Source organism: Neopsephotus bourkii, unplaced genomic scaffold, assembly GCF_033783945.1.
Source record: "Neopsephotus bourkii isolate Nb327-2 ecotype Australia unplaced genomic scaffold, CSIRO-AGI_Nbou_v1 NB_846, whole genome shotgun sequence".
NCBI classification, from domain to species: domain Eukaryota; kingdom Metazoa; phylum Chordata; class Aves; order Psittaciformes; family Psittacidae; genus Neopsephotus; species Neopsephotus bourkii.
This window is the reverse complement of record NW_026901342.1, coordinates 528,344-546,681: the sequence shown is the minus strand read 5'-3', so window position 1 is coordinate 546,681 and position 18,338 is coordinate 528,344. Positions and strand designations below refer to the sequence as shown.

General features: G+C 39.3%; 1 protein-coding gene across 7 annotated transcripts in view; it reads right to left on the bottom strand.

Moving 5' to 3' along the window:
* Positions 1-18,338, bottom strand: part of PPP4R1 (protein phosphatase 4 regulatory subunit 1) — a 63,612-nt gene that overhangs the window by 21,531 nt on the left and 23,743 nt on the right. For all 7 annotated transcript variants that reach the window (XM_061356289.1, XM_061356288.1, XM_061356294.1 and 4 more), the window contains 5 exons: positions 13,981-14,087; positions 4,472-4,614; positions 2,912-3,058; positions 2,574-2,681; positions 1,788-1,853 (listed from right to left, as the gene is read on the bottom strand). In XM_061356289.1, the coding sequence (XP_061212273.1) occupies positions 1,788-1,853; positions 2,574-2,681; positions 2,912-3,058; positions 4,472-4,614; positions 13,981-14,087 (571 nt within the window). The remainder of the gene's footprint in view (positions 1-1,787; positions 1,854-2,573; positions 2,682-2,911; positions 3,059-4,471; positions 4,615-13,980; positions 14,088-18,338) is intronic.

Genomic DNA, 18,338 nt, shown 5'->3' with positions numbered 1-18,338 from the left:
GAGCCTCACTGAAATGCAAAAGACCACCTTCAGAAAGAAAAACAACCCTTTCTTTTCCAACTTATCATTGTTGGATTTATCAATCTCTGTCACCACCTACCCTATAAAGCAGGACCTAAATGCGTAAAGGAACAGGGAAATGAAAGAAACACTGCATTCAGTGCAAAAGCAAACATGTCTGAACAGACCAGGGGGTTTATTAATAAAACTGAAGTATTCTGAAGTTGGTCAGGTGCTTGGGTTTGTTGGAAATGGTAACAGTAAGGATAAAATGGTGGACAGTGCAGATGAAGCAAAGACATGCAGGTCATCACATGGTTGCCTTCATTTTTAGTAGGCAGTGTAGAAAGTAATAGGACTGTTGCTACAGCTCTATTGATCTTCAGCTGTTCCTACTTTCTGCAGCAAAGCTTTCTGGATTTTGCTCCTGATTAAAAAGCAGTTATGTTATAACTCAAAGTTTCACCTAAAGCCATTCAGCTTCCCCCTCCCCTCCTTTTTTTTTTTTCCTTTTAATAATACAAAAAAGGCAGAAAATGGCATTTTCTGTTACGGAAAGAGATCCCCAACCATCCCAGCCATGTTATTGCTTTCACATAAAATAACTTTTTTATTTCATAGTTTAACTGTACACTCTACACAGTTTTAATCCAAATTTATGACATACATAACTAAAAGATCATTTGTGGGAGAGAAATCAATTTACATTCCAAATGAAGAAACATACAGGATGTAAATCTGCGCAATGATATTTCATTATCAAATGGCTTGAATCACACAGTACCTAGGGAAAAATGCAGCAGACGCTGTAAGAATGTAAAAAATGCCCTGAGGGTCACATTAGGCCTACCTGTTCCAATACCGCACCTGCAAAATGACACAGAGCCTTTTTCGAAGTCATGCATCTAAGTCCTTCACTAATTCATGGCACTTACTTGAAGTCTTCTGGCCCTCAACAAACTCACTATTCACATCCCCAAGAGGAAAAATTGGGAAGAAGGAGCCCAGCAACCGTCAGGGCAATTTCTGCTCCCTAGCCCTGTAATGTCTCTAAGCCTATGAACATCCACTAGCTCCTCTGACCCACCAGGAGAACGGGTGGCACTGCTAAGGATCCTCTCCTTACTACTCACTCCTCCATCCAGTTCCCTCCTTTTCAATTTCCGATTTGTATCTCTTCCCTTCACTTCATTTGTTATTGCCCAGATTGATTTCTCCGCCTTTCTTTCTCTTTCCCTTCTTCCCAAGAGGGCTGTGAAGCTTTGTTAGAGTCAGGAAAACTGACTTTAAAAGATTAAACCAATGAACAGCAGCATTAAGTGATGCCATTTAAAAAGAGACCACATAAGCCTCACCACTTCTAGCAGTCTATACCTCCCATGCTCCTCCTGTAGCTACAGTCTCTCACTGCATTTATGGACATTAGAAGACACGTTTCTGCCTACTTCTTGCCTAATGTATTTCTTAACTTGCAAATACTACTCTCTGCCTCCACCACCCAAAATATTTTCTTCAGTCTAGTTTAACTCTTCTCCCAGCTCTAAAACTGAGTACCCCTTAGCTCTAGACTGTGTGACTTTGCAAGTAAGAATACTGTACTCATAGTAACTTTGAGATTTTGTAAACGTCACTCATAACCTCACATCAGCAAAATTGAAGAGTCCCTGCTTATTTAGTCTCTTCTTACTAAAGCAATGTAGTTGTTCAATCATTTTAGCTGCCCTTCCCCTGTACCTTGTCCTGCTCCAGTATTGACTTATATTAAAAAGTATTAAAAAACAGCTTACCAGCATTTCTTCAGTGGCTTGCTGCCCAACCACGCTGCAGATATCTCCAAAGTTGGCTGCACATACCTTGAAGACAAAATGCAAAAGAGCAACCACTAAGACTGTAGTTTTAATACAGCAAACAAAAATCAAAGCAAAAAAATAAACAGCTTCTAAAAACATAAACCCAGGTTTCAGCATCAGCTACTTCCCCATTCCACCAGTTCCCATGGTTAAAAAGAAAATTAAAAATTGTTTTCTTCATTTCAAGCTTAATCAGCCTTTTTTAATCACGAAAGAACCATCCCAAAACTTAAGTGAAAGGGAAGAATAAAATGTGTTCAAAGGGCTCTCAGATTAAGGAATACAAGAAGTTGTCACAGAAAATAAGCTATGCAATTGCAGGGTGAAACCAAAACACAGCCTCAGCACCTAAATACCATGACGGAGTATTGGTTTATTTCATCTTAACGAGCATCTTTCATCTTATCTGCAATCTACCATATAAGCTCAGGTGGCTGATGTTGTATCAGTTACAGCTGGTTCAAATTTTAATAACCACCTACACAATCATAGGACAAGCAAATTCTTTCTTTATTCCTGATAATAAAGGTAAGAACTCTGGAACAAAACTCAGTGTCAGATATAAAATCTGTGGAAATGTGAGATACAAAGAAACCCCATAGCTTTCACTTATGCATGTCACAAATGAGACCCAGCAGGAAAAACCCATTTAGCCAAATGCAAGTTCCAAGTTCATGACACTCCTTCCACAGACAATCCAGACCAGATGCTGATATGTCATACCTTACGAACATGAAACATTCTGCAGTCACAGCACATCTCGCAAAACCTAGGAAGAACAAGTCTTTCTGTGATGTCCTTTCCCACCATGGAGGCCATTTTGCACATTATCTAAAGGCAAGACAGACACTAATCAGGGATGCTTGCACAACACAAAATCCTGTGTCAGTTAAGCAGAGGCTTTTTATGTTTACTTTTCATTTGTATGTACATAATGTTATTGAAAATTCTTTTCTCTTTAATACCAAATGGATGTGCAACTTGAAACGTGCTACCATGACTGGAATATCAAGCATTCAAGCAAACTTTATACCGTGTGATTTGGCATTGGTGTTACTTACAGCCACGGCTTCTGTCTTCACATCATCATTGCTGTCTGGAGCTGTCAGATCTATCAGAACAGGGCATACTTTGGTTTCCACATCGTATCTCTCTATGAGTTCTTGCTCCAACAGAACTAACAATGCTGCTTGGCTTGTTTTTCTCACCTATCATGAAAAGACAAAAGAACAAAGGAATTCAAAGAGAGGGGTTTTTTGATTGAATAAATATCCTGTATTTTGGAAGCTGTACCTATATACTGTCACACACCTAAACTAGTTGCACTCTGCAAGAGGCCAAATGCTTCAGAAACACTTCTGCAAACACTCTGTGTTTGAAACAAACTATGTTTGAACTGAAGAGGAACTGCACATTATAAACTAAGGCAGTGCTGTTATAAAAGTGCCCACCTACATACTTCTGAAAACAGGGGACAGCAATGTGAAAAAAAGTAGCCATGGCAGAGTTCATGAAATACATAAAGCAAAGCACGACAACTACCCAGGAATAACAAAGTTTTAAGGAATGTGAACTTTAAACAAATCCTCTTTTTCTGAGATCAAAGTGTTCGGCTGACACTGAGTAAGTGTGTTTATTTCAAACATATTTTAAATGCTGAGACTCTATTTTGTTCAGTTCTATCTGGGGAAAAAGAACAAAGCCTGTACAAAAATAAGATAGCCATTAATAATTGACTTTGTACATGGCAACCCCTGCCTCTCAAAAAAAAGGAATTTAATCAGAAGAGAAAGCATTACATACAGCAAGAGACTACATACTGCAATGCAGTAATTTTAAAAACATCTTTGAGATCTTTGTTTCAGAGCAAGCCAGCCAAATCAACTATGGAGTATCAGCAGAGGTTAATATGATGAAAAGAATCACTCAATCTGCTAGCAGGAGAATATCAAACACAAGTATGGTTGTTATATTATACATGAATTAGCAAAACAGCTAATTCATGCATAAATTCATGTACATTACTAAGAAACATAGGTTTGGGTATGTATTTTTAATTACGGAAAATGTGGGAAAGGCAAGGGAAAAGAAGTAACACTGAAGAGGCCCAAAATATTTTAAAATAATGTATTACCTAGAAGTAGTCTAGTCTGAAATGATGTGGAAAAGCCTACAAAAAAAGCTTTAGGCAAGCTAACTCACACATGCAAAGAAACAAAACACAAAAGTTCAATCCCAAACTTCATTGAATTGATACACAAATAACTGGTCATGAAGGTACCCAACGGTGTTAAAAAATGAATTATATTGAGAAGTCAATTTTTTGTGACCTACTGTTACTTTTTGCCAGAATTTAAATTATGTAAGCTTACCAAATGACTGTTTGGTTTTGCCCATGAGAATATAATACCAGAAAAAGGGCTCCAAATCAGAACAGATCATGTTTGATAAAAAAAAAAAAAAATGCTGGAAAAGTAAAGTTCAGAGTGCCATGTATTTCATGTCCATTCAAACCTTTTACCCCAAAATGTGACACAATTGTATGGTGATATGTTATTTGAACAGAGCATCACATCAGGTGTATTCAACTAGCAAATAAACTATTTGTAAAAGATACTTACCTGATTATTCTGGTCTGCGAGGTATCGCACCACAATAGGCAGTAAGTATTTGGAAAAAGCATATGGGATTGAAGGTCTGTTCTCTTGACAGAACATAGCAATATGAGGCACCTGTTCCATCAGTTCTGCCCGCACTGTTGGCTCTGTTGGGGTCAAAATAAAACAAAAAAAAAAAGGCACAATAAACGTTTACAAGCATAATGCTAGAATAAGCTGGTCCCGTACATACAAAGTACGTTCCCAAGGGCTCATGTCAGTGTGTTTCTGTCGAGGTTCGTTTTGACAGGCACCATCTTTCGTCAAAACTAGGTACAACTACACTCTGTACTGCTAAACTACTAAAGGGACAGGTTTGACATTCTCAGTAATAAAAACAGGTCAAAGCTAAGAGAGCAAACCATCAAACGCTATGAATATCATAATCTGTCTGAACTCCTTATGAGCATCCCTTACTTTAAATAAACCTGCTAAGCAGAAAGTCAACCCAAAATTGGTACCAATGGGAAGAAATGAGCAGAGGGGGACTCCTTGTCACAGTCTCTCACACAACCAAAGGAGATCAGCTGTTTTCAAGACTAAAGTTGGCAAAACCGCCTATTTTCTTGCTATATGGGATTCTGGTCCTCTCATCTGACAAGCCCTAGCTTCTTCACTTCTGGAAGGGGAACTTGAAATATGCCAGAGAAAGCAATCCTTTTACACCTCAACATGGTTTTTCCATCTGTGTGATAACCTGCCCAAAGATGGCTAAGCTAAGAGGCCTTGAAAACACCCTATGCATTTGCACCTGCACAGTAGCCAACAGAGAGCACAGCAACTACAGACAAGAGTCCTTCCTTCCTGAGACTGAGAAAGTCATCATCACTGCTGCTAAGACTGTGCACAGCCCCTTACCCAAGAGCAACCCTTTCTGAAATGGCTGCAGATGGGAAACAGAGCAGAATGAAGAACCATCAGGCTGGGCAAGGAGGGATGGATGGCTGAAAGGCAAGTGACAAGGAGATAAGGCTAGCAACTGAAGGTAAAGGAGACTGGAACTTGCTGGATACGAAACTGGAACTAGAGCCCAATGCCAGGGCTGGAGGGAATTGCTTCCATCTTTCCCATAAGGCTGCTATTTCAAGACATGCTCAGGACATGATCCTGGGTGATAAGGGTACAAGATATCCCTGATAAGGGTACAAGAGGCTTCTGTCACAACACTTACCACTAGGATTTAATTCTCACTTCTCAGGACTTTGTCTCATTTCTTGAAGCAGACAGACAATGACTTGGGGGCAGGGGAGGACAGAGGAAGAGTGAGAAAGATAAATCTGGCTGAGGCTGCATGTTTGGCATCAGTGCTTCTTAAATTGTTTCCAAATTTGCTTCAGGCAGTTCCCACCCTCCCAAACCCCAAAACTGTGGCTTCCATTATGCCAATGCAACTGTTTGTGCAGCCAGACAACAAACTATATCAAAGAACTGATCTGGCTGACACAGCTTTTGCCCCACCACAGCAACGTGATTAAACAGCAAGAACTGACATATCAGATTGGTTTCCCTGTGCAATCACACATTTCCCCCAAGTTGCAGAACTATCTGATGATAGAAGCAAGGCAAACGGTGGTAAGAGAGGGTGCTGGGACTGCTTACTGCGATATTACCAAAACAGATTATCAAACAGAGTGAAAGAAGCAAAACGATGAGGAAACCAATTCATTTCTTTGCCTAGCATGAAGCTGTGCAAAATACTCAAACCAGACTCTTCAGAGAGTAACTGCACACTACTTATTTGACTGCAGTCAGAATTTTGTGTCATCATGGCTGAATACCACCACTGCAATCAAAGCCAGCAAGAACTATGTATTAAGCATATCAAGCGCTACGTATAAAGCTTCAGACAACAGACACTGAAAATGAGCAGACTGTTTTGACTATGATAACTCCACAGTTTGTCCACCCCTGGTAAAGTAATGGGAACACTTCCTTTCCCCAAATTGACTGGGCTTGCTGTGAAACTGAATTCATAAATTTCTCTATGAAGCACTCCAGTAGGACAGCAATGAGTACCAAAAAGATAAGATCCTTGTTTCTTCAGAACAGGGTTCATCTATTATGCAACACTTTAGACAAAAAGCCACACCACCTGACAATACGGAAGAGTTGCTCATGTAAAGTGAGCCCCCTTCTTCCTGAGCTACTAAGCAAGCTCTGGCTTTGTGAGGAATACAGACAGATGAGATGATGCAATTAAAGATTTGAAAAATTCATGCCCAGGAAAGAATTAGAACTGTAAAGTCACCTTAGTTCTTACATTCCCTAACTTCTAAGTACATGGCTCTATGATCTTACTAAGGTCAATTCAAACCAACAAACAAATGAGCACTGTGTATGTAACTGGCTATGTAACACAATACCATAATTCACTATCAAAAAGGCATTTGTGCTGTTCTGGGGAATTACTGCTGCTATGCAAGAACCTTAACCTTAAGCTTACCAATTCAAATAAGAGCTCAATTCTTCCAAATGCTGAAGCATATGTTCCAGTGTGTACTGAATAGAACCTAATCTTGCAGTCTGATGGGGTTACAGTACAGCTTTTCCTTGCATTATGTTTCCTAAAGATCCAAGCGACAATGCCAAAAATTTCCACTAAAGATACAGCACTTTCTTACTCCCTTCGTACATTCCTCAGCTTTGCCTTTAGCTTAGACGGGTGGCAGATCCAAGTAGATTCCAGCAGACTTCAATACAAGACAGCGTCTGCCATTTCAGTTTAAACCTTCCTGTTGTTTGTAACAAAGTTTCTGGTTTTGTCATCAACACAGTGAACAGAGCATGGTAGTTATCAGTTAAAATAATTCCACACAGCTTCTTAAAGCATAAACTCATCCAGCTGAGGAAAACATCTGTATTACATATTTTTTGCACTGTAAAATACAGTCAGGACCAGGCTTTCACACAGTATAAACAACATCTGGGTGGAGAATTTTGCTTCACATCAAGACAGAAAGTTTCTATTTTTAGGCACACTGGAAAAATCACTGGGTACAATTAGGTTCTCCATAGCATTTGCTTGGAACAGTATTTTTCTGTTTGGCAGAGGAAGTACTTTTAAATGCTGCTCTTTTCAAGCTATCTCCTGAAGGTACGAGTCTGTGCCTTAAAGTAACAGGCTACAAGAAAAATAACATGCTGCAACTTGTCAAAACAAAAAAAATGTGGAAAGAAATATTAATACAAAAAATACATCTCAGAAGCAAAGTCATGCTTGTTTTCCTCAGTCACTAGGCACTTTGTCTGATTCTAGGTCTTGTGTATTCCCTACATACAGAATTATACTGAACTGATGTTCAGAAAACAAGCAAAACTAGGAGAATGACAGAAGAAAATGAAAACAGACTTCCATTTCTTCTGTTTGTGAAATAACTTTGAAAATCAGTTGCTAGAATAAAATGACACAGTTCTATTTCCAGACAACATGAAGCCAGCAATATATTTCAACCAACATCTCCAGAACCTGGGCAGACTTTGATCTGCACACACCAACCTTCAGTTTTAGTCATTTCACAAATCAACTTCCCAATCTGACATCAAAATCATAGCATTAAATTAACTGTTCCTTCCTCACGCATGGAAAAACACTTGGATCTCCCCTACAATTTCACACCATCTCTCACATAAGCAAAATGACACAATACTCATTGAGCTACTCCTAGCACATACACTTAGCTTTCCTATATAAGTGTGTAATGTTTATTTCATCCCTGCTAAGGCTCTGAGGAAGTAAAGCACCACAGTTAGCTGTATACTGGAAATTAAAAGGGGATTATTGCAGACCTGCACAGTGTAATACTAACTAATTGCTCTAGAACAGTTATTTGTAAGTGAAGCAATTATTCCAGAGCCAGCTCACAACTAGATTTATTTCACAACAGCTTACTCTGCAACAATGTACAGTGTTTGGAAGAAATTTTGCAAAGCTTTCATTATCTCAGAATGACCATTCTGGAATACAAGCAGAAATTACCTCCACATTTGTGAGGGCCTATAACGTTTTTGTGTTCTGAAAGTGTATATGGAGAACAACTACTGATGATGTTAATGCTGCTTTAACCAACAATTTTGACCAATGTTTTAAGTACACCTGAGTATTAATAATATTTGTTCTTATTAAGGGTTGTGAAAAGTTAAGGTGCAAGTGCATCATTTTGCATTGACATTTTCATTCTTTTGAAAACAAAACTTAATTAGGTGAAAGGCAAATTAAAATATTGACTCATATGTGCTAGAGAGAAACAAGCCGTGCAGAAGACACCTGTATGCCCTTCTCCCTGTAAAGATCCTCACTTCTGCATTCAGCCTGAATGTAAGGTCCACAGCATACCAAGATGCCTACAGCATGGGCAATAGTATGGGATTTGTATACATGTCCGTTCTTAAACAATGCCATTTACATGATCAGAGACAAAGTTTGCACAAATTCTTCAGTTTGTCATCTCAACCTTTATTGATCTACTTCTTTCTTGAATGAAATTTTCCCTTCCCCCTTTTTTTTCCTTCCAGTGTCATCCATATTCTTGACTTCCACCATTTCCCATTTCATCTGTCCTCCCAACTTTCCTACCTTTTTGAAGACGAAAGAAAATCTAGGCAAGCAAAATGCACTGTAACCAGAACCTGTCCCTTTTAGTTTAAGAATCCATCAGAAGGACTGATGTGTCCAGTGTGTGTGCTGCTTCAGTAGTCAGGTTCTTTACTCTTACTAACCAGAAATAAGACTTCATTACTGACTGGCAGAGTGAGGAGTGAAATACAGACTAATGAGAGAGGGGTAACGTCACCATTAGTCATCCATCAGACAAATGGAGAAACAAAAAAGAATCACATCAAGAAAAGGAAAATGCGCAGCTGAAGATAGGAGTAGTGGTATGGAAAATACTTCCACACCATTATGGAAAATTCCCATTAATATTGCTTACATATGAGCATTTTGTTAAATGCAATGCTGTAATATGTGCTATTTGACAGGCACTGTTACCTCTCACTATGCCAACAGGAATTGAAATGGTCATACTAAGATAAGCACTCTATTAAGTAATTAAGGTCATGAGGCCATCCACATTAAGTCTGATTACACAGCTTCAAAACTTTATGACCAATTAGTCTAATAATTGTTTTTAAATTCAGTTTGTTTTGCAAACTGCATTCACAACTCATTCTATGCAGTACAGAGACTATTGGTCACTTAGGAGAAAAAAATCCTACTTGTTTATATAGAATCAAATAAACACCAGTCCTCTAGGAAGTCACTTCCCCCCCCCATCATTTCTTATCATTCTTGCAATAATTCTGCCTATGGTTAACTTTCAAGGCCAGTTAATCATACTTGTGCACAAAATGATGAAGCCTTCTATCATATAAGCCATTCACAAGGTGGTACCAAAAAATAGTTTGAATGATACTAATTTATGTAAGTGAAAAAGACAGACATAAGGCCCTTGTTCAAGTTCACATGAAGTTTGTGGCTAGTCTACATTTGAGAACGAAGAAAGCCCAGCTGTTTTAACACGAAGATAAGCATTTTATCTCTACCAAGGATTTATGTGGGATAAGTTAAGATTTGCCAAACACTGGGCTTCTATGCCAAGCTGATTCTTAGCTTCGATAGATTCAAAGACACCACAAAAACATCTAAGTGAGAAACCATACCTAATGTCCCTAGAGAAACAGAGAAATTACAAAGTGATTGAACAGCAGATTTAAGAGCAATACAAGGTATGTCAGCTGTAACTATTCCAGAGAAGTCACTACCAAAGTCAGCAGGGAAGTGCAGAGTTCGGAAGGACTGAGAAACATCCAAACACCACAGCAAAATCACAGACTTGGCAGCAACACACAACTACAGTAGTGAAGAAAACTACCGAAGAAAATATTCCTTTCAAACAACTGAGATTTGGAGAGAAAGTTTCTCTGGGAAGTAAGTGCGTTGGAGGCAACAGATTACTCCCCAGCTGCTACTAACTGGTTTCCTACACTTACCAGCAGTTCTGTGCTGCCATTTACATACAGCAGGACATGACACCAGAGCATAGCAATTCCTGTGTTCCATCAACACTTGGAGCAACTCATTTCCAGTATCACCTTAAGTGGGTATTTTTTCCACAGCAGAAACATACTAGTAATCTGAAGGCTGCAAAACCACATGTAACCTGGAACTAATTCAGTAGAAAGAGTCCAAACTGCCCTGTCAGGTGAAGACCCACTTTATATAATTTGTATGTGCAGTTACACAATGGTAGTCAGAACTGTCTTTCACAAAATATGTTTCACTACAACTCACTGCGTGTCCACCTGCAACCTGCACACTGACTGTTCACAGATATTAAAGCATCACTTAGCATTCTTTCAAGTACAGGCAACGCTCAGTTATTCTCCCCAGAAGAAACCTTCATAAATTAGCCATATTAGTAAGACACTATTCAAAGAGTCCACATGAATTTCCACCAAAAGCTGTCTGAGCATTTTTTGTCAACAGTTTTTTTAAAAACACCATTAGAGCTGGTATCTTCCTTTGCCATCATGCCTCAAAAAATGTAAGAATGTAAGGTCTTGGCTAGCCAGTTGGTATGTGAAGTTCTGTGTCAATCATACCAAGCCACAGTCTCATGATTTTTTGTACTTCCCATCCTGCAATCATGTATTTGGACACAGATCTTTTTCTAGCAAAGATTAATTTTTATTTCACATTAATGCAGTGTCTAGCGCAACAGAGAGGACACGTAGCTTTCTAGAAGTGTTACTGCAGTATATGAAGAATAATAGTAATTACTGTTTTGAAACTTTCTTGCTCTCAAACTCAGAAATGGCTGTCTCATTGTAGCCATAGCTTATTTAACAAAAAAAAAAACCCAACACGAAACAACAACTGAACAAAAAAAAAGCAGCTAAAAAAACCCTAACCCAACCCAAACACAAAACAACCAACCCAAACCCTAAAACAACCTAAACATGTTTCTTTTCCAAGCAAAGACCACGTCTGAATGACATCAGCCCAACTACAGGACTTCTGAAGTTACAGGACAAAGGACTGCTTATTTCTAGTGCATTGCTGTACTTGCATTTTAGATAACAGCAGCAGTAGCACAGAGAGCATAGGTATTGTGTAAGACTAATGAATATCACCTATTAGAAACAAGATGACTAGTACATAGTTTAGTTTGACTTCCCAGCAGTTTGTATTTGCCCACAGAAGCTGTAGCTGCCCCATCCCTGGTAGTGTTCAAGGTCAGGCTCGATGGGGCTTTAAGCAACCTGGTCTAGTGGAAGGTGACCCTGCCCATGACAGGGGGTTGGAACTATATGAGCTTTACGATTCCTTCCAACCCAAACCATTCTGCAAATTTATGATTATTTATTTACAAATTTAAACATGATGACTGGACTCCAGGATGACCATACAGGTATCTGGCTCTAACCAAGCAAGTCAAAACAGAGATACTTTGTTTTCTTATTCCAAATTCAGTTGTTTTGTTGTTTTGATTTGGTCTTTTGTTTGTTTGTTTTACAGAACAGGTCAGAAAAAAGTATCATAAATGGTAAAAAGCATCAGATAAGAGAAAAATTAAAACCAAGCCTAGTAATAGCAACCTTAACCAAAAACCCCAAATCCCAACATCCTCCCTCACAAAAAACCAAACAAAATCCACTATGCTGTAGTCTGAATAATAGTCAAGCATATGCATTAAGTGTACAAAGAAGATCTAGATCCCTAATGAATTTTCACATGGTTTAAGACACAAGGATATTCTAATAACCTGTCTTTCAGAAACAGGCTAAGTCAAATACTGCAACTGCTCGAGGCACAAGACTCACAGTTGAGTTTACAGAAACTTAATTTGTGGGGCAGCTGCAGAATCCAGTGCTACTAGTTTGGCAGATCTGAGACAACTTCTACAATGCAGGAAAAGCCTGAAATGCTGCTTTTACTGACACTGAGAAAATATCAACCCTGACTAAAAGTGTACTCCACCCCTGCTAAAGGAAACAAATGGATTTCAGCTCAACTCTTGGCTTTCATTACGTTTCTATCCAAGCAAAATTCAATTTGACACACTTGGTCATCAATGAAAAGCCTACAGCTACAAAACTGCTTCACAAGGCCGTCTCCCCCTAGGGACACAGCTGTCCTATTTTCCAAACCTGAAATAAAGCTTCAGAAAGTTTCTGACGCTCAAAAACGTTAACATATACAGATTTTGAAGCAGAGCTCTGTTAAGAAAGCACTCTAGAAACAGTAGCACACCACTGTTGTCAATTAAAGACACATTTAATCCTAAATGAATAGTGACCGTTTTTCCTCTTAAAGAATCCTTGGAGAGATACTCAATACAATTGTGTACTGCTTACAATAGACTATTTTTCATGGCTAAACAAGGACATCCCTCAGAAAAGTAAAAATGTGTGTTTTAAATTGTCCTGGGTTCATCTGTAGCAGCAGCAGCTGTAGCAGCACATATATAACTGCTACAGTTGAACCCAGGACATAAAGACAATGATAGAATAACAAAAATCAGCAGAACACTTTTCTACTCTTAGAAAGCATTATGTTCTGCAATCCCATAAGGGAGAAAAAGTAACAGACATTAAACTGAAGAAATGTTTTCTTCTCATACAAGATTTAATACAAATTTCTCTCCACAACACTTCTACAATGACAAAAAAAATGAACTTCTGATCTCCTGTGATGTTTTGCTGCTGAAGCCTTCCTTCTTCCTTCAGGTGCTTAAACTGTATCAGCTTTGTTGAAATGAAATCCTTAATTCTTTCTAGGGCATCTTCAACTTGGAATATTTTTGCAGCTCTGTCCATACTACTTTTCCCTTCAACCACTCCCCCACAACTTTTTAAATTTTAAACACTTATTTTCTTTTACTTTTTTTTTTTCTTATTTTCTCATCCTGCTTTTGCCTTTTATTCCAGGCACCCAGCAGTCTCAATATACTCACAAGCAAAAGCCCTTCTCTACCTACAGAACCCTTCTAACTCACTGCTTGTATCTGCATCTTGTCACCAATTTCTGCTGCCTCTCTTGCCTTCCCACCTGGCTGCCCAGAAGGGACCAAGAGAACAACTTTGGCATTTAAATTCTATCAAAACTAACAGAAGTTTTGCACAATGTTCTGCAAGATTCTTTTCAAGACAGGAAATTAAGTTTTACAAACCTAAAATAATCATGTAGATCTGCTAGGTAGCTGAAATATATCATTAGTTATTAAAAATGTACTGATGGAAAGTCGTAATCCTACATTTTAGAGGGCCTTAATTCTCTTGAGAAAAATAGTAAGGAAAAAGTCATCTCTGGGGGGAGGATTTACCAAAATGAAATTTTACAGTGTTTTATTGCATTTCAGAAGCCTAGTTTGAACATCAAAGATGAGAAAGAACATACTGGTCCTGTGCTGAACACAGGTTCAGCAATTCTGACTCTCCCTCATAAAACCAGGAAAATGTTTAATGCTACCTACCTGAATCATCAGCTAATCTGCTGATTCTCTCCAACACAGCAATACAATCTCTCTCATCATCACTGACTTCCTTCAAAGTGTCCAGCAAACTTCGAGCCACCATTTGCCTAGTTTACGAGAAAGATTAAAAATTAGCATTATTTGTGTCCAGAAATACAGCCAAAACAAAAAAGTTGTGCAATCATACAAATTTCTTAAACTAAACAGTAGAATTTTACAGATTCACCTTTAACTGTTAGTTCTGCTTGGGGAATTATTCTGACGATAACCCTAAAGAACTGTTAACTTTAAATGTAACATTAAATTACCCCTTTGGCTTACAAGGGTAAGAAAAAACAGCCACAAAGACAAAAATGAGTAAACATCTGGCAAGAGGGCACACAGGCACTGAACGTTAGGAAGTCAGTGTCAGCCTTCCACCCTCACCTCTGAATTCCCCAACTTGCTCCACATGAAGCAAGACAACTCTACTATTGTCAATTTCAAAAAGAATTACAAATTTATTTCAGGAAAGCATGAGCACTCAATTTGAAGATTTCCATACTGATAGTGATGTTTAGAAACTAAACTTCATTCAAGTGCTATCTGGAGCACTGTGAAAATAAAACATACTATGCCTGGGACATACATTACGCAAAGTAGATAATGAAACATAAAGAAAATATCAAACAAGTCAGAATCAATAATTTTCTAAGGATTAACTTGTCAGTGACAAAGTTGGGGTTTTGTCCTCCAAGGTTCTGTTGCAGCCTATGTTACAAAGTCATACCTGTCAGTTACCTACACAGCCCTGAACACTTTTTAAACAATGCAGCTGGCAAAGTGTGGCTATCAACCTTTCTCTTTAACAACAGCCTGCAACAGCATAACTCTTCCCCAACCCCCCACCACTTTGGAGTTCAGAGAGCTAGCAGGATTATCCTAACAGTGGCATGGGCCAAGGAACAGTGTCCAACATGCTGCTAGTTCCTGTTCTGCCCGAGAGCAATTTATCAAAATGCTGAAGCAGCAAGGGTCAAGTGCAACATTATTTCCAGAACTGATGGAAATGTTAGGAGGTAGCCTAGACATAAGCAATGTTTGTTGACAGACCGCAGTACCCTAAACAAGAGCAGAAGCATAGCTAAACTTGACCATGTTCACTACAAACACTGAACATCAGCAATGGCCACAAACTGGTAAGAGACAGATGGTTACATTCCTAGTGTACAGGGGAAGCCCAAAAGCTTTACAATTCCATGCAACTGGAGAAGTACAGTAGGTTTTCATGAATTCCCAAAGCTAAGCAGATATTCAGTTTGAGAAAATGGAAGTATCAATCATTTAAATGTTTCATATTGGCCCCTTGCAAAAGTATCTTGAACATGTTTTGACATTCAGCTCAACAAAATCCTGTAAGAAAACAAACTGTAAAACTTGTTCGCCTTTAACAAAATTCCTCTCCCTCATACTTTTCAGCATCATAAACATGCAACATCTCTCAGCAGAGACTTTGATATGCAATTGGAAGTTCAGCTACCAAAATCCTAATGGAGGGAAACAGACTATGTGACACACTAACCTAGAAGCAGAGTTGACTTGGTCTTTTAAAGGGCTGGACACCTCTGAAAAGAGAAGATGGACAGATGAAGCATATTTCACAAACCAGCCTGTCTGGATGCATGTGTCAAACACAACCTGGGGAAGTGAGAGACAAGTCAACTGACCCACTGAGTTGGTCTCAGCAAGTAAGGAAGCACACTAAACAGCATTACATCCCATCTGGCTCCTGTGGACTATGGAATGGCTCTCTACTATGCTGTGAGCTTTGAGTAGACTTTCATGTCCTCATAGAGCTTTGTTAGCAGTATCCTAAGCTGTGGCAGTTGGATCCCACAGTAAGATTTTGCTAGCTCCTATGAGTTGGCCAGATGGCTATGCATAAGTAGCCACCCTGTGAGCTGAAGGTCGCAAACCTTCTGCTCAAGAGGAGATGAAAACACAAATCCTAACCTGAAGTAGATAGGACTTACTTATTAAATCCATTCAAAGCTAAGAAGGTCCATTCAGCTCTTCCCCTAGCCTAAATGTAGAAGATGGCTCCCACATGCACCGTGGTGCTATTACCCTCTTTTGTTTGTAAAGGAATCAATGGACCTACTTTTGTATTTAGCAGCTTCTGTTAAAAAGCTTTAAAACAAAAGGCAACATGGCAAAACTTAACTGGGTAGGCAGCCAGTAATAACAAGGTAATCTCTTAACTCCATCCATCCAGTGTCCTGGGAGATGATGTCTACTCATGCCCTCCAAACATCACAGGCTCTGACCTAGTTCTGCCACTATAGCCAGCAAGCTGCCAAAATTCTTCTTGTGCCTCCAAGACACAAAAATAGGACACAGAGCTAAACGTACCTCACATTTGCCACAGCCTGAGAGCTAGAGTCTAGCAACTAATGCACAATGACTCGAGACCTACAAACTCACACTTTACCATGCTCTGCTTAAGGAGAGCAGAGAGTAAGCAAGGGTGCACAGTGAGCTGTCTAGCCGTCTGATCTTCCTTCTCATGCAAGCACTGGTGGTTGAGCTACAAAAAGCCTGCAACAGACAACTGCAATGAACTATCAATCCATAGTAGCACAGCATAAGGCAAGGCTGCCCAGCAACTGGCCAGATGAGTACCAGGTGAGCATTCGTAGAATTGTAACTGAGCTCTGAAGGATGACCTGTCTGCCATAAACACAGACCGACAAAACAGGGTGACATGATTCATGTTCAAGAGGCAACGAGATACCTCCTGTGACAGTCAAAAGGAAGAGGAGCAGTCCTTTCTTTTTCATTTCCCCATAAACTGCATTCTAACGGAAATCAGACTCTTTCAAGTACATATGTCACAGAAATGACTCCACTAACATTAATGATGCTAATAAAAAATATTTCCATGGCATACACTCTTGTACTATAAACTGCTCTTGGTTATCAGGGCACAATTTTGGGCTAGGATTAATGGTTTCTTGCTATTTCCCTCTTGCCACTGGCTTGGGTTTGTGCAGTGCTTGCTTCTAATGAGATGCCAAGCTCCACTAAGAACTTCTACCTTTACACATTCTCACTGCCAGCAGAGTTGTCTTCATTGCATCAAGTAACAGAATTGTATCTTTTTGTTCATTCAGTCAGATCTGATTCCCAAACCCTCCAAGTCCAAAGAGACTTTTCTTTTTAGGTGCTCTGGCAAGTGACACTTCAAATCAATGACCCTGCAGCTGCGAACTCTCTAAGGAAATTATTTATTCACCGTACATGCCTCTTGTATACAACTTCCACACAAGCAGCAATCTATTTATCCATTAAATAGCTTAGAAACCAAAACGACAGAGGTCAAAGGGTGGAATGTAGCATGCAACATGCTTCGTAGCATGCAATAGTGCTTTGGGTATTATGTGCCAAAGTGGAGGATAATTAGCAAAGTTCATGTTTTCATGAGCACACATGGGGAGAGCTTGTCCAGTAGCAGAAAAACTGACAGGATATCTTGTAGGCACACTTCCCTGCATTTAGCTGCAGGATAAAAGGGAACAGATTACTAACACCCTGCCCTTATGCCCACACGCAGGGGACAGACACTCTGACAGACTCTGTATGTGCATGAATTAGGATTTGTGATCCTATACCCTCTGAGAGGAGCTATAAACATCTTCGCCTGGCTCATTCAAACTCCTTTTATACAATCCTTTGCCTGTATTTAGAATCAATACTGGGAGTTCTAAGTGGTATAACTACTGGGTACCAATCACCGTTAGCTCTTTCAGATATTTCTACTAGAATTTAAACAAGTTCATCTGCATCATTCAGCTAGTAAGCATATGTTTAAAAAAAAAAAAAAAAAGAAAGGAAGAACGAAATAAAAGGACAGGTTGAGAAAGTTGGGGACCTCTCAGCAGCCTGCCAGTATCTGAAGGAGGCCTATAAGGATGCTGGGGAGGAACTCTTCATGAGGGACTGAAGTGATAAGACAAGAGGTAACCGATTAAATCTTAAAAAGGGGAAGTTTAAGTTGGATATAAGGAAGAAGTTCTTTACTGTAAGAGTAGTGAGGCAATGGAATGGGTTACCCAAAGAAGTGATAAATGCTCCATCCCTGGCCAGTGTTCAAGGCCAGGTTGGACAGAGTATTGGGTGCCATGGTTTAATGTGAGGTGTCCCTGCCCATGGCAGGGAGGTTGAAACTAGATGATCTTAAGTTCCTTTCCAACCCTAACTATATGACAGAAAATAATTCTTTGCCCTTTTTTACAGAATTTCCAAATCAGTATCTGATGACATTTCATGCTGAAGTGAACATTGGTATTAGTAACTTAATTTGACACTGTTTTCTCCAA